Here is an 18,616-nt window from a genome sequence, read left to right as displayed (position 1 = left end):
TGTCTATGGCTGTAATTTCAGTTGGAGGGAAAAGCAATTAAGTTTTTTTGTGTATTAACGCTGCTAAATTTAGGGCAGCCATAATACTAAACCATTTGTTTCGCTATAATTATTCTAAAATTGTTCGACCTTCGATAGAATTCTGAGAAACTAAGAGGAAGGGTCATCATTTTCATCATGGCGGACATGAATATTCATAGAAACCCAATAACCATAGGCTATGTTGATCCTGAAATCGCAGTAGAGATGGCAGTTTCGCGCCATGTCTCAACCACGAATGTTGTCTCGAAGTGTTCGTCGTTCTAGGTGCAATTACTTGTTTAACTCTGCATTCTCTAGTTACAATCACAGTTTGTTTCACTGTAGAAACTGTCACAGCTATTAAATGATAGAAAGTAGCACCAAACAGAAGAAACTTTGTCCTCCATTAGTGAAATCGATTCAACATGTGCCATAAAGTTAACTACCCCTTTTTGGTAACGACATCTCAGTCACGTGTGTGCTTCAAGGTAAACCTATACGTGTAATCGTAAGCTCGTATTTGCTACAGCTTTCACACTGTTCAAGATCGTGTATTTTTCTCGATGTATATATACGTTTGTTGTCCACTTCAGATGCCTCAGTTGCTTGTTTCCAAAACTTGAGAAACACTAGCTGCTTACTCGAAAGGCTTCAGTCAATACTTCCAACATGAAGCTTATTGTAAGTTCCTATCATAGATGTTGATTTGTGCTTAATACTTGAATAACTTCTTTTGTTTTCGCAGATTGCTTTGATCTTTGCTTTCCTCATGGCAATTTCCTTTGCCAATCCAATACATTGGTATGGATACGAAGGTGGACATTACGACGAATATTACGACTATGGCGCGTCCCCGTACTATGGTTATTACGACTTAGCACATTTTGGGTACGACAGGAAAATCAGTAGCTACGGTTACTACATCGGGCAGTCTCCTAACAACCACGGTCATGAAGAATCCAGTGACGGAGGTGAAAAATCCGATGGTGGACACGAGAAATCCGATGGTGGACACGAGAAATCCGATGGTGGACACGAGAAATCCGATGGTGGACACGAGAAATCCGATGGTGGACACGAGAAATCCGATGGTGGACACGAGAAATCCGATGGTGGACACGAGAAATCCGATGGTGGACACGAGAAATCCGATGGTGGACACGAGAAATCCGATGGTGGACACGAGAAATCCGATGGTGGACACGAGAAATCCGATGGTGGACACGAAGGCTCGGCTGATGGACATGGTATCAGCGAGTAATGTTACAAAATGTCTTGCGGTAACGTTATACTCCTTGAGCTCGACGTAACGTCGATCCACTGCCAGGTCTTATTGTTATGGTGAAGGCTATTTATTGGCAGGTGTAGTGCCTCAACAAAGCCTTAAGGTTTTGAAGATCTAAATAAATTATGTCATTTCAATTCATTTCATTATAGATATTAGATTATAAAGTTTCAATTAACAGTTTAATATGCTTTTTAGTAAAATTTGTATTAAGTTGGAAGTTCTCATTGCTCAAAGGAAATCAGAATAATCAACATTTTAGGAGGGACGTGAAAATCAGTGAAAGTTTTAAACGGTTGAACCAATGGGTCCGAATTTAATGTTGCTGAACTTGATCACGGCGTTGGCCTGTGTTACTTCGACTTCTGATGGTTCACCTGAGGTGGTCGGACACGGCCCGCGAGCGACTCCCGGCTGGTTAGGGTCACCATTGGGTGGGTAGTTGCTGTCGAGCCAGAGCATGTTGACATCGTGGTCATCCCAGAGAGACATAACGAGCACCATGCCCTTTCTCATGGCTTCACCCATCTGTTTCAAACCACCCTTGATTTTGTGGTCGTCCAAATCGCCGAAGAGAGCCTTGGTGTCGGCGCACATTTGGTCAGTGATGGAATCGTAGGGAGTAACACCGGGGAAATTGACCTGTAAATTTCATTTAAATAAGGTTTTGTTTAACTGATTTTCTTAAATTAATTCTACTTTAGAGTTTTCAATTCGACGTCCGTCCTGGACGTAGAAACGACGGAATTCCTTGAAGTCTCCGTTGTCAGTGCCATCGGTGGTGAGGAATTGGGATACAACGGTGAAAGGCCTAGTGCTGTCAATCTGGAAACCGGAGCCGGGCCCGTAGAAGGTATGGTCGTTCATTCGGTAAGAGGCAAAGTCACAACCGTCCTTGTCGCACATGCCGTTGTATCTGGATATTTCACGTTTTTAAAAGATCTAATCATCTGACTGATTTGTAGATATGACTAACCTGTCACCAGTGTCATTATCACCGCAGACAGTTCCTTCGCATTGCGTCTGATCGTTGGTAGTGCAAGGGTGAGTGGTGAAAGCCTGGCTCTGTTTGTTGGCTTCCCAAATGTCCAGCTCGGCGCAGCAGTTGCCGTAGTAGCCCTTGCCGGAGTTGGCGTCGTTGGAGCTCGGTTTCCAGTCCTTGCTGTTGGCTTTGCCGTTGATCCACTTGATGTCGTGGGGGCACTGGGCGTCGCAGTAGCCGGTGCCGTACTTGGCTCCTCCCTTGTTGGTCGGGTATTTGGCCGCACCACCATCGGCATCCATCGATACCTGTCAAACGGTATGCCATTCATCTTTAACTTATCGTGAATTTCTAAAAAAAATATGGTAACAGTTTCAACTTACGAAGTAAAGAGCACCGTTCAAGCCGCAGTCAAGGGTCGAGACATCGACGTCGTAGGTGAATTCCTTGTTCAACAACTGGAACATGCGGTACCTAGAATAGGTATTTCCGTATGTTTAATGAATCTTCTGAGATGATTGTGAAAGTTTGAAACTTACCTTTGTTTGCTAGAATCAAGTAGGTAAGTCCTGGATCCGATGTTCTTGCTGTATGGTCCCTGGGTAACGAATTTAAGGGAGAGGGCATTGCCAGAGACAGTGCCACCGTACGTTCCGGTCCAGTCAGCCACTGGGACACCATCAATCGCGCAGTTGGTGGTGCAAGTGTCCGGATCCGGGCAGAGGGAAGTGTCCCACACATTGCCGGTGTAGCAATTGGTGTAACCTGTAGTCTGCATCAGAGTAAGGTAAAACGATGTCTTAATATCACAAAGAAAAATTATTTTAATTCAACATACCGTGTGAGTCCAGCGCCAATTGGCATCGAGGACGACACCATCGGCTTCTGTTTGGCAGTTACCAGGGCCTGAGCAGACTGAGATGGGCAAGTTCAATGGTTCTTCGACTGCCTGAGTGCCCACATTCTGCGAAGAGACGGCTGCAAAAAGGCAGAAGCACCACGAAGCCAAGACGAGCGTCCGCATGATGATGGTCTTGTTTGGGGTGATCGGAAATTTGTCAAGTGCACAACTCGTTGTGGACTGAACAACTTGAGGCAAAAGTGGACCAGCCCGCCATTTATATACCTGCCAGTCTACGCATGGATAGATATAGCAACCGTAAAACGTAAATAAAGCTTATCATGGTAATAATTTTAAACTAGTATTATCCACCAATCATCTAACAGCTTCTAACTTTTGAGTCAATTAGAGATAGGGGATCGACTCGTGGATACGAGAGAACACGAGGATCTTGATCAAACAGCAAGTGACACTACAAAGGTCGGTAACAAATTTAACGGCACGATTTTCGAAACTTTGGCTTGTTTACTCCAGCCGTGTTGTTTGTTGGATTTGGTTTTAGGGCTGACTTATTCCGTTTATCATGTTTACACGAACTTGAGCTATCGGCAGGGAAAAAACGTTGGGATCGTTAGTATCACTTATAAACTCCATTTAATAGCGTTAGACATTCTTTGTACTCTTCTTGGTGCGTAACGTGTTCATGGAACATTGTAACTAATGTGGAAACGAACGTTCATTTGCGTTTAACGAGTGCGGACATAGCTCAAATTTAGTCGTTTGGCTGCTATAAGAGGGCTGGGGATTATAGAAATTGTGGTCCTCGTCTATGACGTTCATCCATTTTTAGATCCATTAAGCAGTATAATTTATTGTTTAGCAGCTATTAGCTTAAAGTTTGTTGAATTAGGAATAGGCGTAAAAGAGGCATTTTTTGTAATCTCATTTGCGATTTACATTTGCGTGGGGCCATTCCGTGACGTCAATGCTGATCTATTTGCTCAAACCTGTTACATCGAGAAAAAAATAGTCCAGTAACTTAAGTAACAGGCGTGTAGAAGATGCTCTTTGACAAGTGACTTCTGACAAGCATGTACGGTCTTGTCAGCTGTGACCAATCATTTTTTCAAAAAACAATTTACTCAAGGGAACGTGATCACTTCGTGCGCCGAACTCTGATTGGATGAATTTGGTAAACATTTTAGGTAATCTAGCGTAAATATTGTAAAGGGAAGGTAAAAAAACGGGGACGATTGGTAAATATGGGTATATTGTCAGGTCAGAACAATGGCAAACTCCTTGACTAGCCTGTTGATGAACCATTCCTAATTCAGCTTAGAAATAATCAGGTAAAACGTCTTAATTAAGTAAAGAAAATGTTAAATTGTCCTCATTAACATCAGTCGTGCTTTGAATCATGTGCAAGGGCGATCGACGTTTCACATTAGCCAATCGGGACGTTCCATCTGAGGTTCAATGAGGTTTAGATTAGCAATTACTTCGAGAAGATCATTTTCCACGTCTGCAAGACCCTTACGAGCTGCAGGTTCGTTTGTGATCATGGCTTCAATCGTGCTTCTGAATCGTTGTTGTTCCTCGGGTAAATCTATATGTAAGTTACTATTCAATGGGACGTTTAATTAGGGTGGCAAACTTTGTCTTACATTTCAGATTGACGGGTTTTCCATTTACAATGTTCATGTGAGTAGAATGCAAACCAGATCCAAAGGGATGCAAACCTGGCGTTAGGTAAAAGAAAAAGACGCAGCCCATCGAGAAGGTGTCGCTAGCGATGGAACCTCTTTTCTCTGAGAAACCTTGATCGTCTGGGTTATCCAGCATTTCGGGAGCTAGCCAGCGCAGTTGAACATCTTCGTTAAGTAACGCTGTCTAAGTAACGCTCTGTCTTGACTGACAGAGTATGATCCGTTTAGGTCGATAGGTTTACTCAGCCCGAAATCGGAGAGAATGATACGGATAGGTGGTTTTGAAATGAGTATGTTCTTTGGCTCAATATTTCGATGGGCGAATCCATTGGAATGAATATATCGTAAACCTTTTATCATGTCTAGTAGAACGAATACCTCATTAGGCATTGCTTCATTACATGGTCCCATTTTGTACTGATGGAGCGTAGTGTCACACAATTCTAGTGCAAAGTATCTGAAAAGTAATTGTGTTTAAATTGATAATTACTTTATGAGGCTGATCTAATATTGGTAGGTAATTCGCAATTTGTATACTTAATTGAATTTTTCTCTTCGACGTGTAACAGTTTGATGACATTTGGATGATCAAGTCGGCCCAGAGCTTCATTTATTCGGTTGCTTCTCATCGTGCTCGGCGTTTGGTTAACGATTTGATTATAACCCGGATCCGGCGGATTTTCTGGGATTTGATTATTTTCTGCATCCGGCTGATTTACTGGGATCTTATTATAATCTGCATTCGGCTGATTTTCTACTACCATCCGTTTAATGGCGACATCCCTGTTGCCATTCAATTTACCCAGGTAAACTTCACTGAACTGTCCTCTTCCTAATAATAAGCGAGGGGTTGTCATGTCTAACCAAATAGCTCCGATGCGTTGGCCTGGCATTTTAAAACTAACTTTTCCTGCAGGATCGTGTTGGTTGACATCAAATCCTTAAGGTACTTTACTATTGCGACGTACAATCTGGAACTTGTACACGGAATATGGAAAATATTTTATAATTTTCATACGTGCAAATGATAAGAAGAAAGGCTGAGTAACAGTTTCAGTTTCAACACAAAATGAATAATTATGCCAGGCAGTTGTCAAGTAACACGTGAAGGAATAATTATGCCAGCCAGCTATCAAGTAACACGTGAAGGCGGTGCAGTAGACTCAATTGAATCAACAAGTGGTGGCTAAACAGTATCCAAGAAATTTCTATTGCCAAGTGCAATTTCTCCGCTTGAATTAGTGCCATCTAGGTGGCCATTCCGCAGCGACATGGTGGCAATTCTTAACACAACCGGAGATAGAACGCTGTGGGTTTGGTGTTTCAGGTATGACTAAAAAATTTTATTTTTGATTATATCGGCATGTTCATATCAGTAACATTATATGCGAAAATGGTGAAAAGAAAAAAAAAAAAAACCAAGACTTGTATAATGTAGACGGGTCTATGTTCGTTCTTTTTCTACATTTCCTTAGGATTCGGTATGCGGTTACGCTAGTTGCTTCTCAATTACCAGTCGAGCATATCAACAGACAACCCAGGATTATAGACACGGAAGGGGTGAAAAAAAAAAAAATAAACTCCGGGAAAGTGCAATCGGAAGGTAAATATGGCTGATATTATTTTGAAGTGGAAGATGTAGTTTTGACCACCTGAAGTGGGACTGTGACCTAATAACATCGGACTTTTTCGTGTTACACAGAACGGTGGTAAACGTCTTGAAAACGTATAAATCCCAGGAAAATGCGTAATGTTTCGGCCGGTTTCGGAAGCGGCAAATGGTCTTGATATGATAAATCTACGATGGTGGTGCTTAGCGAATTGAATGTCATTCGGAACGTGGAAAAAAAAAGAATGGATATGACTGATACGATTGGTGGATGTGGGTGTATTTGCATGTCAGAACAACGATAAACGCCGTGATCATCCTAGACATACAAACCATTCCTATTTCAACTGTGAAATAATTAGGTGAGACATTTTAATTCAAAAAATGTTTTTGTAAAATTTCCTTTATTACAAACAGCTTTTGAATTACGTTCTAGGACGATCGACGTTTCACCTTATCCAGTCAGGACGTTCATCTAGAGGTGGGTCTTTATCATCGCCTGGTGTTTCGGCGTATTCCTTATCAGGGTCAGACGGGTATGATCCACTCATTTCTTTGAGAATTTTTTCAACGTCTTTGAGCTCCGGACGAGCTGTAGGTTCCCTTAAGATCATAGCTTCAATCATGCTCTTGAATCGATGTTGTTCTTCGTGTAAATCTGTTTGTAAATTACTATTCAAAGGAACGTTTAGTTAGAAGGGCAAACTTTGTCAACTTACGTTCTAGATTGACGGGTTCTCCATTTAAAATGTTCATGTGAGAAAATGCAAATCAGATCCAAAGGGATGCAAGCCTAGCGTTAAGTAATAGAAAATGACACAGCCCGCCGAGAAGGTGTCACTAGCGATGGAACCTCTTTTCTCCGAGAAACCTGGATCGTCAGGATTATCCAACATTTCGGGAGCCAACCAGCATAGTTGACGACCCTGGTTAATTGACATATTTTTACTGACAGATAGTGATCCGTTTGGGTCGATAGGTTTGCTCAGCGCGAAATCGGACAGAATGATACGGATAGGGAATTTTGAAATGAGTATGTTCTTTGGCTCAATATTTCGATGGACGTATTTTTCCGAGTGAACATATCGTAAACCACTTATCATTTGTAGTAGAACGTCTTCTTCGCGTGGCATTGGTCCAGTATAGAGTCCCCTGCAGTACTGATCAAGCGTAGCTGCGCACAATTCAAGTGCAAAGTATCTGAAAAGTGATAGCATTTAAATTGATAATTACTTTATGAGGCTGGTAGTGTTAGTAGGTTATTCGCGATTTGTATACTTAATCGAATCTTCCTCTTCGACCCCTAACAGTTTGATGACATTTGGATGCTTAAGTCGGCCCAGAACTTCATTCATTCGGTTGCTTCTCTGCTTGGCCGGCATTTGTCCTGGCATTTGATTATGGTATGCATCCGGCTGATCTTCTGGGAGTTGATTATACTTTTCATCCGGCTGATCTTCTACTTCAATCACTTTAATGGCTACATTCGTGCTGCCATTCAACTTACCCAGGTATATAGCACTGTACTGTCCTTCACCTAATAATGAGCGAGGATTTGTCGTGTCTAACCAAATAGCTCCAATGTGTTTTCCTGTCATTTTAAAACTAACTTTTCCTGCAGGATCGTGTTGATTGAGAAACAAATCCTAAACGTAGTTGATTCTGACGTCTAACCGCAATAGATGCGCTTTGGGTTTGTTGTTTCTGATACGACTAAAAAAAATTTAGTTTTGATTATATGTGAACATACGTTCGTATCAGTAAAATTATCTACAGAAGTGATAAAAAAAACGAACAAGACTTGATTGTGTAGAATGGTCTATGTTCGTTTTTTTTTTTATCTACATTTCATTGGGATTTTATATGCAGCTACACACGACAGTTGCTTATCAGTTAACAAGCGAGCATCAAGAGACAACCCAAGATTCATGAGTTATAGACACGGGAATGGTGAAAAAAAAATATACATTCGCGGGAAATTGCAATCGGAAGGTAAATATGGTTGATATTATTTTTAAGTGGAAGTTGCTGTACTGACCACGTAAACTAAGAACATCGCACTTTTTTGTGTTCCACAGAACGGTGGTAAACGTCTTAAAAACGTTTAAATCCCAGGAAAATGCGTAATGTTTCGGAAACGGGAAATGGACTGGTTTTGACACGTTTACGATGGTGGTGCATTGCGAGTTGAATGCCATTCGGAACGTGGGATAAAGAGAATGGATATGACTGGTACGGTGGATGGATGTGGGTGTATTTTCATGTCAGAACAACGATAAACGCTGTGAGTAGCCTAGACAAACAAACCATTCCTACTTCAACTGTGAAATAATTAGGTGAGACATTTCAATTCAAACAATGTTTTTGTAATAGTTCGTTTATTAAAAACAGCTTTTGAATTACGTATTAAGACGATCGACGTTTCACCTTAGCTAGTCGGGACTTTCATCTAGAGGTGGGTCTTGATCATCGCCTGGTGTTTCGGTGTATTCCGTATCAGGTTCAGACAGGTATCGTCCAACCATTTCGTTAAGGTTTTTTTCAACGTATTCGAGCTTCGTACGAGCTGCAGGTTTCTTTAAGATCATGCGCTTAATCATGCTCTTGAATCGATGTTGTTCTTCATGTAAATCTATTTGTAAATTACTAGTCAAAGGAACGTTTAGTTAGAATGGCAAACTTTGTCAACTTACGTTCTAGATTGACGGGGGTTTCATCTGTAATGTTCGTGTGAGTAGAAAGTGAGTCAAATCCAAAGGGGTGCGCACCCAGCGATAGGTAAAAGAAAAACACGCAACCCATCGAGAAGGTATCGCTAGCGATGGAACCTCTTTTCTCTGAGAAACCTTGATCGTCAGGGTCATCCAGCATTTCAGGAGCCAACCAGCGTAGTTGATGATCCTGTTTAAGTAACGTGTGTTGACTGACAGAGTATGAATCCTTTGGGTTGAGAGCTTTACTCAACCCGAAATCGGAGAGAATGATAACGGGTAGGAAATTTTGAGATGAGTATGTTTTTTGGCTCAATGCTTCGATGGGCGAGTCCTTGGGAATGAACATATCGTAAACCTTTTATCCTGTCTAGTAGGATCTGTGCTTCAGATGGCATTGGTTCATGACGCTCTCCCATGCAGTATTGATGGAGCGTAGCGGGACGCAATTCAAGCGCGAAGTATCTGAAAATAAGTGTTTAAATTGATAGTTACTATATGATGCTGATGTAATTTTTGCATGTAATTCGCAATTTGTGTACTTAATTGAATTTTTCTCTTCGACGTGTAACAGTTTGATGACATTGGGATGATCAAGCCGGCCCAGAGCTTCATTTATTCGGTTGCTTCTCATCGTTTTCCGAGCTTCGTTAACAAATTGATTATAACCTGGACTCGGCGGATTTTCTGGGATTTGATTATTATCTGCATCCGGCTGATTTTCTGGGATTTTATTATAATCTGCATTCGGCTGATTTCTACTACCATCCGTTTAATAGCGACATCCCTGTTGCCATTCAATTTACCCAGGTATAAACTTCACTGAACCGTCCTCTTCCTAATAATAAGTGAGGAGTTCTCCTGTTTAACCAAATAGCTCCAATGTGTTCTCCTGGCATTTTAAAACTAACTTTTCCTGCAGGATCGTGTTGGTTGACAAATAAATCCTAAACTTAGTTGATTATTTGGGCGCACAACCGGAATACATGCGCTTTCTGGTTTGATATTTCAGGTACGACTAAATAATTTTAAGTCTTGATTTTATCTGCATGTCCATATCAATAACGTTATCTATGAAAATGGGGGAAAAAACCAAGAACTTGTATGTAATGTAGACGGGTCTAAATTCGTTTTTTTTTCTACATTTCCTTAGGATGGGATATGCGCTTACACACGCCAGTTACTTATCAGTTATCAATCGAGCATATCAACAGGCAACCAAAGATGTACATTCCGGGAGAATGCAATCGCAAGGTCAATATGGCTGATATTATTTTGAAGTGGAAGGTGTAGTTTTGACCACCTGCGTTGAGACTGTAAAACTAATAACATCGGACTTTTTCGTGTTACACAGAACGGTGGTAAACGTCTTAAAAACGTATAAATCCCAGGAAAATGCGTAATGTTTCGGAAGCGGCAAATGGTGTGACAAATCTACGATGGTGGTACATTGCGAATTGAATGCCATTCGGAACGTGAGATAAAAATAATGGGATGACCGGTTTCGTATTCATAAACATTTACATTGAAAACAGCATGATAGTTGCAGCTAGGTGTTTTTACGTTTTGTGCTTTTGTTTTTATGTTCTAAAACCGGAAATTGTTTATGGAAAATATTTTATAGGGATTCATTTCCGCTATCGGCGTAGCAATAAATGATCTTGCCCTTGAATTTTTCCCATACGTGACGAGTAGAGCATATCCCAGCATAAGGAGTAAGGAGAGCATAAGGAAGTTCTTCAAGCTGAAAGAGATGGGAACATCTAAGGTACTCGTCCTTTTTTTTTTCACACGAGAATCCTATCTTTCGTTTTTTAAACAAGTATAAAAGAAGTGTTGGTTGCAATTTCAGTCAGTTGCTTGGCTAACTACACAACACTTCCATAGCAAAGAATGAAGTTTATTTACATCCTCTTTGCCATCTCTTGTACTTTGGTAATAAGATTATTGTAAAAAGAAATTGAAATTTCGTTTATTACAATTCTTTATTTATTCGTATCAATTTAGGCCCGTACGCTGACTGAATCAAAGGGCAAAGCAGTAGGTGGTTTCCGTGATGTCGCACTGGGCCGCGTCGCTAAAATAGTGAGTTTTCTGTTAGGCTAACTCGTATTTGCACATGAAATTTTCACACCAGAATTATGATCGTCCTGTAGGATTACGAAGATGACCCAGCGTCTTTCCGCAAACTCACGCTTGCAGAAATGGCCCGTGAGTTTGCTGCATTCGAGGACAGCAACGAAGACAAAGATGTAAGTAACTCCGACCTTGACATTAACAGATCGATGAAAAATGCAAATTTAACATTAATACCAATGCGAAACGTCATTTTTTTTTTCAGGAAGATGCAAATTCAACAGTTAGGACGACACGTGTAGGCAAAAAACGAAAAGGTGGACATGGAAGTCATTCACATGAACGCGGCCGCAAAGGCTCCGGAGAACGCGGTCATTCGCATAAACAAAAACCAAAAGGCTCTGGCCATCATCGCCATTCGCATGAACATAAACATAAGCATTCACATGAACATGGACATCATCGCCACCATGGAGCTGGACATCACCACAACGGAAAGCATTCACATGAAAGAGGTAACTAACCCGTTAGCGCTCACACCTTGATTACATTAGAACCCAACAATTAATTTTAATTTTTTTCAGGAACTGAGTTAAGCGCCCATACAACAAGTTTAACACCAACCGTGATTACTTCAACAACTACTGTACCTACTCCGGGTAAAACACCTACATCTACTCCAGACACTACACCTACTACAGGCACTACACCTACTACAGGCACTACACCTACTACAGGCACTACACCTACTACAGGCACTACACCTACTACAGGCACTACACCTACTACAGGCACTACACCTACTACAGGCACTACACCTACTACAGGCACTACACCTACTACAGGCACTACACCTACATCTACATCTACTCCGGACACTGAGGCGACAACCATGTCAGACATGGATAAGAAAATTAGCCGGGAACAAGGAGATAAAACAAGTACATAGGTTATTTGGAAATGACTTTGTGACCAAAATAATAGCGCACAATCATGTACTTTCCATTTGTTGCCTTTTGTCATGTTAACGCACACGAATGCTTACAACCCAAACAAAAAATTCTGATAAAATTTGCTTGTCACCTGTTACTGTATGAAATTGTGGGTTTTCCCATGTCCTCCCATTTTTACGTAAGAAAAAACCTTGGCGGATGATCAATAAACCAATAGGTTCACACAATTATGAGGATGCTGATATTTGCTGAATAATCGTGTGATTTGTATGCCTTAAGGCTTTTCTCGATACGCATGGTAGCCGAAGCTGTTTGTTTAAATATTATTTTGGTGTCAGCCATTGTCACCAGGCCATTTAGCAACTTTTCCCTGGATCCCGCGTATAAAAGTTGGAAAACATTTTTGCACACTGTCTATTGTTATCCTGACAACGTTGGAGAATGAAACTCATCGTTATCCTGTCTGTCTTCTACTTAAGCTCGGTAATTTAATGTATATGCTGTCTATAGTTTGTTGTAAAAAAAAAATAACTTTATTCATTCAGGCCAATCCGGTCGATGTACGTTCGAAGCCATCAGGTAATCCTCTCCAAATGATTGAGCAAGAAACGCTTGATCATCTCACCGAATTAGTTCTGGCTTTGAAATCAGATGGTAAGTCAAATTCAGCTGTTTGCAATACATTGATTTTCTTAAACATAATTCGTTCGTTCTCGTTGGATTCAGATATTCCGAAACACATCAGTGAACTACCGTTGTCGCAAATGGTAACGTATTGTGTTTATCGTAAATTGTCTGTCCTAAAACTCGTTTAAATGTAATTGTGTTAGACTGGGTGTATTACGCCCTTGCAACGTGGACTTATCAAGACCTGCATTTTGAAATCAAATTGTAGCATCAAATCGGGAAGTGTGACTTTATCGGGTTTGTTTATAATATTCAGTTTTCCTAATTGCCCCCCAGCTTTCATAACAGCAAATGAAATCGAAAATTTTAGATTGCAGCAAAATGGAAATTTTAACAGATGGGGGACACGAAGATGTTTCTTCTGATGTTATTCACCATACAGCACAGTCCATATTTCCCGTAAGTCTCGCCCAAAATAAATTCAAAATTACACAGCTGTACGATAACGTTCTTTTTTAGATGGTGATGGAGTGTGTAGTTGGAACGCTTAGTCCAGTAAGTTAATATCTAAAATAGATAAAATCTTGAAATTAGACATTATTACGATTTTGTAACTATTGTTTTATTTCAAGCCGGGCATGGCCGGTTTCACGAACATTACGTATTTGAAACAAGGAATAATTGACACAACTTCGCTGTCCGAGGAGCAAAGAACCAGTGCCTTACCTGTACTGGAATCATGTTTGTCATCGACTTTTACTTTGCCTAAAATCAATGGTATGGAACAATTAGCTGCGAAGTCGAGCGAAGGCATGTTCTTCCTTTAATCATTTCGCCAATTGCCAATATTCAAATTTGACTGTTAATTTCACAGGTAGTAATTCGGCCATTGCGACGAAAGCCATGATCTGCGCAGCGAAGGCAATATTACTAAACGTTAGCTAATTAAAAACTAGATGCAGATGATTTGTCTCTTTAAAATCCAATGTTTTTGTGTCTACGAAGGGATGCTCGACCGTCGTTCAAACCAGAATGGCAGGGCAACAAATTCAAATGTCCGCCAACGTAGCTGTCATGAATAGTAACGACTCTGCACGGTCAAACAAAGTATGAAGCAAATGGAAACATGAGTTCACTGATGACATTCTACTACCACCATATGAAATGTTCATTCGTTTTTCTGTGTTAAAAATACAGGAAGTGGTTGTTGGTACCTCTTCGGTTTGCAATAAAACTCCAGTGGCCAAATCCAGTGAATAACACGATAGAAAAAAATTCTTTTCAACCCGACGATTGTAATAATGGCAACGATGTATCAAGATCCAGCATCAATGATTACAAATTGTCCGTGTTCTGTACCCCTTTTTCCTTGTTACGCTTTCTCGAAAAACGGCTTTCTTCCAATAAACAATCGCACTTAAATCTTTTTTTTAAATTTATATTCATACCGCGATTAATCAGCGAAGTCACCTGCAAAAGCATGTAAAAATATTACAAATATGTTTAGACTAACTAACAGAAGCAATTACGTATAAGCAGAGTGGCGCAGCGGAAGCGTGCTGGGCCCATAACCCAGAGGTCCGTGGATCGAAACCACGCTCTGCTAAACCAATCATTTTCGTCATTTCTGTAATGTGGAAATGACTAAGGATAAAAAAGAAAGATGGTTCTGTATCAAAACAATAACAATGACTATATAAATCGAGTTGACATCCGTGGTTGAAGTATACGTGTACGGTAACGTATGAACTCCGTGCGGTGAAAGCAGATTCCGGGCTATAAAAGCCTCCAGTTGTTGTATTCAGCGTTCCATTAGACTTATCAACTATCCCAGGTTGAACATGGGTGTTTTCATCGTCCTCTTAATCGCTTCGTTGGCCTTGGTAAAATTATTTTTGCTTATAGTGTGCTAAAGTTACTGTATCGTTTAAGTGAGCTTGTTACACGAATCCAGGTTAGTCAGGCTCATCCACATCGTGGTCAGGGGGCCGGTATGTTACATGATGGTCATCACGATTTCTTAGACTTGGCTGCTAGAATTGCAACATCCATGAAACACAACGGTAACTCCTGACATTTTCTTTTCATAACTCTACTTGATCAAATATCTCTGTCCTCAGATATCGATGACCAATCGGCACATTTAACACCGTCTAAATTGGTAAGTCAATGTTGTAAATGTCGGGAGTGAACTCGCTGTAGCTCTATTTTATTTTGTACTTTCGCATTTATGTATTAGCTGAGCTGTATTTCAGAAGAATCTCGAAATACAATCCATGAACAATGCGAAGAGCAATTTCATGGAAATCCTGATCACACACCTGCGGTAAATAGGCACTTCTTTTTGTTCTAGAACATAGTTAATCAACTAGACTAAAACTTCTCACATTTTTTAGGTAACAGCCACCTGTATCTTAAACATGATGAACGCGGTAAGTGAATATTGTAAATTCATTGCATTGCCAACTTGTTCCATCTGGCACTATATTTGTAGATCGACAACACTACAGGACTTATTGATGTTGCCTTGTTGGATGTGCTCACCGTTGAGCCAACCTCCCTTACACCTGAGCAGAAGATCTTAGCATCTGGAAACCTCAAATCTTGTATAGAATCCAACTACACTTTGCCACCGCCTCCTGATTTCATGCTTGCTTCTAGAAATATGACCAAGGGTTGAATAACAGTTGTTCTCGTTTTACCTGTAGTTTGCTAACATTTTTTGTTTACCTGCTTTCTACTATAGAAGACTTCGCAAAAAAACACGATCGAAACAGTGCATTGCGAGCTATTGTTTGCGTGGTTAAATCTTTTATTGAAAACGCAAGTTGAAATAATTCTATCTTTAAATGCCAACTGCTTTATATTTTCCATTTAATGGTTTAATCATTTTGCAGGGATGTTCCAGCGCTTCACCCATGGCTGCTTTAGTTGTTGCTCCAGTTAATTCAGACGATGACAATTCCTCGGACGAAGATTCATCTCGTGTATTTTAAAAAGTATTTTAGAACCAATTTTTAGTTTGAAATAACTTTGAAAGTGTCCTTTGCAGGATAATGACGATGACGATCAACTTAAAAAAGGCGTACTTCGACACCCCTTGACATAAACACGGAACAGAAATGTCTTTGAAAGAAAAAATTAACTAGCAAACAATGGGAATTTGCTTCAAATTTACTACTTTCTTATATAAAGTGGAATGCATAATATACAATATTTCCGGTGGTGTAATGAAATATTACCTGAATACAGCATATTAAAAAATCTAATTTTATTTTGCTATCTTTTCGTTTCAAATGCGTTTGATGTGGCAAAGAGGGGATGAGTGTACAATTTGATATAGTAATTTTCTTGACCTGACATTTTGCGTACCCTTCCCCGTGATTTGCTTCTCGGAAATGCCACGTGAAAGCGAAAAGGAAGAGTGCGTAAACACGAAAAGGTGTAAAACCTTTCCTGTGCGTTACGAAAGTCATTTTAGTCTTGGAGCTTGACATTGACACGTGCCTTTGAAAATCTCTTGCAAGAAGTCCTTGACCCATACAAAAGTTCGGTATACTTCTAGACGATTTTCTTATCTATTTACTTTGGTCGTTCCGTGTTCCACTATTTAGCAGAGTATTCGCGAATTGAAGTTTTAAACTATTATGAAGTATTGTAGTCTATTCTGCAACTGAATTATGTTTTCTTTCACTTGTGAATTGGGTAGAACTTCGTCTGCGTCCAATTTCCTTTTTTCTTATAGAGGGGAAAGGATTTTGAAGAGAGCTGTAAATATATTAAATAGCCGAAAGGAAGGACTGTCCCCTTTGTATTTCTAATTGATGTTACGACCGAACAGAAAACGTTTAAATGAAAAAGGCCTGTAACTACTGAGGACAATTCGTTTTGAGATTCATGCTAGTTTGCTTACATTTTGGTGTTAACCGTTCAGGTTTGCAAAGGTTGTCCCAAAATCGAAAAATGGGCGTCAGCATTATAGGAGATGAATCACCGTATTGAATGAAAAGGGAAATTCATTTCAATGGTTCGCATCATCAGCAAGTGTCGTATAAAAAGCGAACAGTTGTGCTTGTTTAGTAGGCAGTACTTCTCCCAACTCCCAGCGATTTAGATTAAAAATGAAATTCCATCTTGTTCTTGTATTTGCTGTCGTTTACGTTAACTTCGTATTCGTAAGTTAAAACTTTGGTATTTCCATAATTTTGCGCGTCGCTTTGTTAATTGAAAAAAATTATCTGTAATCTTAAAAAATGTTAAGTCTTATCCGAATGGAGGAATCCTGCAAACGCGTGAGGCGCCTAAAGGCCTATTGGAATCTGCACAAGCTGGTAAACTTGGGTTTCCATATAAATAATTTGACCCATTAAATAGTAAATTAATAAAGATTACAACCGGTTTTGTTCAACCGTCGTTAAAGGTAGTAAGCCGGCGAACTTTGACTCTCCTGAATTCGCACGCTTAGTGGTATACAAAAATAATAACTAAGAAATTTTACTGAAAATGAAGAGATACTTGCTATCATTTACATTCCAGTTTCGCTGCGTTCCCGATGATGTTTGGTCGACGTTGAAGGCTTGCGAGGAAGAAACAACATCTAAATTGAACACATCCACGCACGCTGCAGTGAATATTGGTCCTCTTCGAGGTAAATGCCATTTGTTTGAACATGCAATTTACTTTTAAGTACTATCATAACTTGCTCTATTCACATCATGTGAAACCCTCCAACGTTACTAGACCATAGTGTTGATGGGATTAACAAATCTGATTCAGACAAATTCATTTGCGACGAAGACGAACATGACAAGGTAAAAATAAATTCGTTAATTTGTGTACTTTTTCTTTTATGCACCGTTAAATGTTGGAGACAACCGTTTAATATTTAAAAGCAAAACTGCAACAAATTTTGTTCCAACATAGATTACTCAGATGTACGTTTAACGATGTATGTCTCAATTACAGGTTTTGAGTGATTGTATGTTAAAGAAATCAGGAGCGGTAAGAAGATATTTTCATTTTTTACATTAAAACGGAAATGATAACACAATCTTCTTCAAACCGTATAAAAAGATGGACGAATTGACTGGTCAGTTTGACATGGATAGTTATATCAGCAACTTTGAAAATACTACGCTCTCTTCCGAACAGAAGTCTTCAGCTATATCATCTTTCAAGTCCTGTATGATGGCTAATTTAATCGCACCAACTTTACCGATTTTTATTAAACGGGGCGCATCCGGTAAATGTGTACCTACCAAATTTTCAAAATGAAATTTTAATCGTTTCCATTCATCCCTACTCAGCGGATAAAACGGAGGCTCATGCAAATGGCAACTTCGTTTCTGCAAGTTTCACTCTAGGGTGTGACATGGCCTCCGTAATTCAGAACGTGAGTTACGAATATAATCAATACTTACATATCCTGCATGATGCTGTAAGTTCCTTGTATTATTTTTTGTCACTTCCAGGGCTGTTCCGATGCTTCCGTCGCTGACTCCACCATAGCTTGGGTCCTACAGCAAATTCAGATCGGCATTGCTAAAGACAATCATTAAAAGTACTGCTGGCATTTGTGTTATGCTTCTTGAATGCGATACTAATCAGGTATTTTACTTCTCGGATGTTAAGGTTCCAGTAATGAAGTTTCCTGAACGCACTCGTCGATCTAGATAGAAGAGATGAGTAGCTTGCACCAGCAACTTGGTAGTTTTCAAGAAATCAAAATTACACTGACAACTATTATCCTTTAACATTTTGTACCAATGACATTATTATTATACGCTTTATCGCATGTTGAAAACA

General features: G+C 39.9%; 8 protein-coding genes and 1 non-coding gene across 17 annotated transcripts; 6 read left to right on the top strand and 3 right to left on the bottom strand.

Annotated features, from left to right (window-relative positions):
• Positions 1-149: 149 nt before the first annotated feature.
• Positions 150-1,518, top strand: LOC130693005 (uncharacterized protein DDB_G0290685-like). Its single transcript, XM_057516108.2, has 3 exons — positions 150-509; positions 615-702; positions 767-1,518. Exons 2-3 carry the CDS (start codon positions 691-693, stop codon positions 1,280-1,282), a joined length of 528 nt encoding a protein of 175 aa, XP_057372091.1. The 5' UTR covers positions 150-509; positions 615-690; the 3' UTR covers positions 1,283-1,518.
• Positions 1,495-3,342, bottom strand: LOC130692986 (uncharacterized). Its single transcript, XM_057516079.2, has 6 exons — positions 3,127-3,342; positions 2,828-3,060; positions 2,672-2,762; positions 2,283-2,596; positions 2,006-2,222; positions 1,495-1,948 (listed from the first exon to the last, which is right to left on the bottom strand). The coding sequence occupies exons 1-6, from the start codon at positions 3,310-3,312 to the stop codon at positions 1,595-1,597; spliced, it is 1,395 nt and encodes a 464-aa protein (XP_057372062.1). The 5' UTR covers positions 3,313-3,342; the 3' UTR covers positions 1,495-1,594.
• Positions 3,343-4,382: 1,040 nt separating this feature from the next.
• LOC130692992 (serine/threonine-protein kinase/endoribonuclease IRE2-like) lies at positions 4,383-5,973 on the bottom strand. Its single transcript, XM_059494468.1, is given in 4 exon segments — positions 4,383-4,735; positions 4,794-5,010; positions 5,013-5,292; positions 5,373-5,973. Coding segments are annotated over 4 exon segments (1,020 nt in total). The 5' UTR covers positions 5,729-5,973; the 3' UTR covers positions 4,383-4,568.
• On the top strand, positions 5,394-12,411 carry LOC130692995 (myotubularin-related protein DDB_G0290005-like). 7 transcript variants are annotated; one of them, XM_057516090.2, is made up of 20 exons: positions 5,395-5,641; positions 5,752-5,781; positions 5,922-6,162; positions 6,311-6,438; positions 6,538-6,806; positions 6,881-6,980; positions 7,755-7,955; positions 8,066-8,436; positions 8,523-8,780; positions 8,856-8,954; positions 9,730-9,965; positions 10,078-10,167; positions 10,309-10,409; positions 10,510-10,708; positions 10,780-10,923; positions 11,008-11,090; positions 11,163-11,240; positions 11,312-11,407; positions 11,497-11,746; positions 11,816-12,411. In XM_057516090.2, the coding sequence occupies exons 16-20, from the start codon at positions 11,049-11,051 to the stop codon at positions 12,178-12,180; spliced, it is 831 nt and encodes a 276-aa protein (XP_057372073.1). In that variant the 5' UTR covers positions 5,395-5,641; positions 5,752-5,781; positions 5,922-6,162; positions 6,311-6,438; positions 6,538-6,806; positions 6,881-6,980; positions 7,755-7,955; positions 8,066-8,436; positions 8,523-8,780; positions 8,856-8,954; positions 9,730-9,965; positions 10,078-10,167; positions 10,309-10,409; positions 10,510-10,708; positions 10,780-10,923; positions 11,008-11,048; the 3' UTR covers positions 12,181-12,411. The 7 variants fall into 7 exon arrangements, with proteins under 7 accessions (XP_059350455.1, XP_057372073.1, XP_057372079.1 ...); XM_059494472.1 differs by having other exon boundaries at positions 5,394-5,641; positions 10,510-10,923; positions 10,987-11,090; XM_057516096.2 differs by having other exon boundaries at positions 6,881-6,925; positions 10,510-10,923.
• LOC130692999 (serine/threonine-protein kinase/endoribonuclease ire-1-like) lies at positions 6,709-8,145 on the bottom strand. Its single transcript, XM_057516103.1, has 3 exons — positions 7,723-8,145; positions 7,164-7,644; positions 6,709-7,102 (listed from the first exon to the last, which is right to left on the bottom strand). The coding sequence occupies exons 1-2, from the start codon at positions 8,040-8,042 to the stop codon at positions 7,197-7,199; spliced, it is 768 nt and encodes a 255-aa protein (XP_057372086.1). The 5' UTR covers positions 8,043-8,145; the 3' UTR covers positions 6,709-7,102; positions 7,164-7,196.
• Positions 12,412-12,500: 89 nt separating the features above from the next.
• On the top strand, positions 12,501-14,167 carry LOC130692997 (uncharacterized). Its single transcript, XM_057516099.2, has 10 exons — positions 12,501-12,667; positions 12,730-12,838; positions 12,911-12,951; positions 13,015-13,108; positions 13,182-13,270; positions 13,331-13,366; positions 13,444-13,625; positions 13,690-13,747; positions 13,817-13,918; positions 14,009-14,167. The coding sequence occupies exons 1-10, from the start codon at positions 12,626-12,628 to the stop codon at positions 14,069-14,071; spliced, it is 816 nt and encodes a 271-aa protein (XP_057372082.1). The 5' UTR covers positions 12,501-12,625; the 3' UTR covers positions 14,072-14,167.
• Positions 14,168-14,345: 178 nt separating this feature from the next.
• Positions 14,346-14,417, top strand: Trnam-cau (transfer RNA methionine (anticodon CAU)). Its single transcript has one exon. It is a non-coding gene; the product is annotated as a tRNA-Met (tRNA).
• Positions 14,418-14,633: 216 nt separating this feature from the next.
• LOC130693876 (uncharacterized) lies at positions 14,634-16,053 on the top strand. Of its 2 annotated transcripts, none has more exons than XM_057517092.2 (9): positions 14,634-14,694; positions 14,766-14,874; positions 14,932-14,972; positions 15,051-15,137; positions 15,208-15,243; positions 15,306-15,486; positions 15,558-15,634; positions 15,709-15,798; positions 15,864-16,053. In XM_057517092.2, exons 1-9 carry the CDS (start codon positions 14,653-14,655, stop codon positions 15,918-15,920), a joined length of 720 nt encoding a protein of 239 aa, XP_057373075.1. In that variant the 5' UTR covers positions 14,634-14,652; the 3' UTR covers positions 15,921-16,053. The 2 variants fall into 2 exon arrangements, with proteins under 2 accessions (XP_057373075.1, XP_057373076.1); XM_057517093.2 differs by having other exon boundaries at positions 15,709-15,810; positions 15,864-16,010.
• A 798-nt stretch (positions 16,054-16,851) lies between these two features.
• Positions 16,852-18,614, top strand: LOC130693875 (uncharacterized). 2 transcript variants are annotated; one of them, XM_057517090.2, is made up of 10 exons: positions 16,852-16,986; positions 17,073-17,142; positions 17,232-17,278; positions 17,348-17,459; positions 17,552-17,622; positions 17,777-17,812; positions 17,885-18,053; positions 18,118-18,203; positions 18,283-18,371; positions 18,443-18,614. In XM_057517090.2, exons 1-9 carry the CDS (start codon positions 16,933-16,935, stop codon positions 18,367-18,369), a joined length of 732 nt encoding a protein of 243 aa, XP_057373073.1. In that variant the 5' UTR covers positions 16,852-16,932; the 3' UTR covers positions 18,370-18,371; positions 18,443-18,614. The 2 variants fall into 2 exon arrangements, with proteins under 2 accessions (XP_057373073.1, XP_057373074.1); XM_057517091.2 differs by having other exon boundaries at positions 18,283-18,418; positions 18,484-18,614.
• Positions 18,615-18,616: the final 2 nt, after the last annotated feature.

The sequence above is a fragment of the Daphnia carinata genome, chromosome 3, assembly GCF_022539665.2.
Source record: "Daphnia carinata strain CSIRO-1 chromosome 3, CSIRO_AGI_Dcar_HiC_V3, whole genome shotgun sequence".
NCBI classification, from domain to species: Eukaryota; Metazoa; Arthropoda; class Branchiopoda; order Diplostraca; family Daphniidae; genus Daphnia; species Daphnia carinata.
The sequence above is the reverse complement of the archived record's forward strand: the minus strand, read 5'-3'. Positions and strand labels throughout refer to the sequence as shown.

What these genes read in the sequence shown, in the direction of transcription:
- LOC130692986 (XM_057516079.2), bottom strand. Translation starts at nt 3,312, where the DNA reads ATGCGGACGCTCGTCTTGGCTTCGTGGTGCTTCTGCCTTTTTGCAGCC. An exon ending in ATTGGCGCTGGACTCACACG is followed by an intron (nt 3,061 to 3,126) that starts GTATGTTGAATT and finishes ACTCTGATGCAG; the next exon opens with ACTACAGGTTACACCAATTG. An exon ending in GTCGAATTGAAAACTCTAAA is followed by an intron (nt 1,949 to 2,005) that starts GTAGAATTAATT and finishes TGAAATTTACAG; the next exon opens with GTCAATTTCCCCGGTGTTAC.
- LOC130692999 (XM_057516103.1), bottom strand. Translation starts at nt 8,042, where the DNA reads ATGACAGGAAAACACATTGGAGCTATTTGGTTAGACACGACAAATCCT. An exon ending in GAAGAGGAAGATTCGATTAA is followed by an intron (nt 7,645 to 7,722) that starts GTATACAAATCG and finishes ATCACTTTTCAG; the next exon opens with ATACTTTGCACTTGAATTGT.
- LOC130692995 (XM_059494472.1), top strand. Translation starts at nt 11,049, where the DNA reads ATGAAGTTTATTTACATCCTCTTTGCCATCTCTTGTACTTTG. An exon ending in TTGCCATCTCTTGTACTTTG is followed by an intron (nt 11,091 to 11,162) that starts GTAATAAGATTA and finishes GTATCAATTTAG; the next exon opens with GCCCGTACGCTGACTGAATC. An exon ending in TGGGCCGCGTCGCTAAAATA is followed by an intron (nt 11,241 to 11,311) that starts GTGAGTTTTCTG and finishes ATCGTCCTGTAG; the next exon opens with GATTACGAAGATGACCCAGC.
- LOC130692997 (XM_057516099.2), top strand. Translation starts at nt 12,626, where the DNA reads ATGAAACTCATCGTTATCCTGTCTGTCTTCTACTTAAGCTCG. An exon ending in CTGTCTTCTACTTAAGCTCG is followed by an intron (nt 12,668 to 12,729) that starts GTAATTTAATGT and finishes TTATTCATTCAG; the next exon opens with GCCAATCCGGTCGATGTACG. An exon ending in TAGTTGGAACGCTTAGTCCA is followed by an intron (nt 13,367 to 13,443) that starts GTAAGTTAATAT and finishes TTTTATTTCAAG; the next exon opens with CCGGGCATGGCCGGTTTCAC.
- LOC130693876 (XM_057517092.2), top strand. Translation starts at nt 14,653, where the DNA reads ATGGGTGTTTTCATCGTCCTCTTAATCGCTTCGTTGGCCTTG. An exon ending in TAATCGCTTCGTTGGCCTTG is followed by an intron (nt 14,695 to 14,765) that starts GTAAAATTATTT and finishes ACACGAATCCAG; the next exon opens with GTTAGTCAGGCTCATCCACA. An exon ending in AACATCCATGAAACACAACG is followed by an intron (nt 14,875 to 14,931) that starts GTAACTCCTGAC and finishes CTCTGTCCTCAG; the next exon opens with ATATCGATGACCAATCGGCA.
- LOC130693875 (XM_057517090.2), top strand. Translation starts at nt 16,933, where the DNA reads ATGAAATTCCATCTTGTTCTTGTATTTGCTGTCGTTTACGTTAACTTC. An exon ending in CTGAATTCGCACGCTTAGTG is followed by an intron (nt 17,279 to 17,347) that starts GTATACAAAAAT and finishes TTTACATTCCAG; the next exon opens with TTTCGCTGCGTTCCCGATGA. An exon ending in ACGAAGACGAACATGACAAG is followed by an intron (nt 17,623 to 17,776) that starts GTAAAAATAAAT and finishes TCTCAATTACAG; the next exon opens with GTTTTGAGTGATTGTATGTT.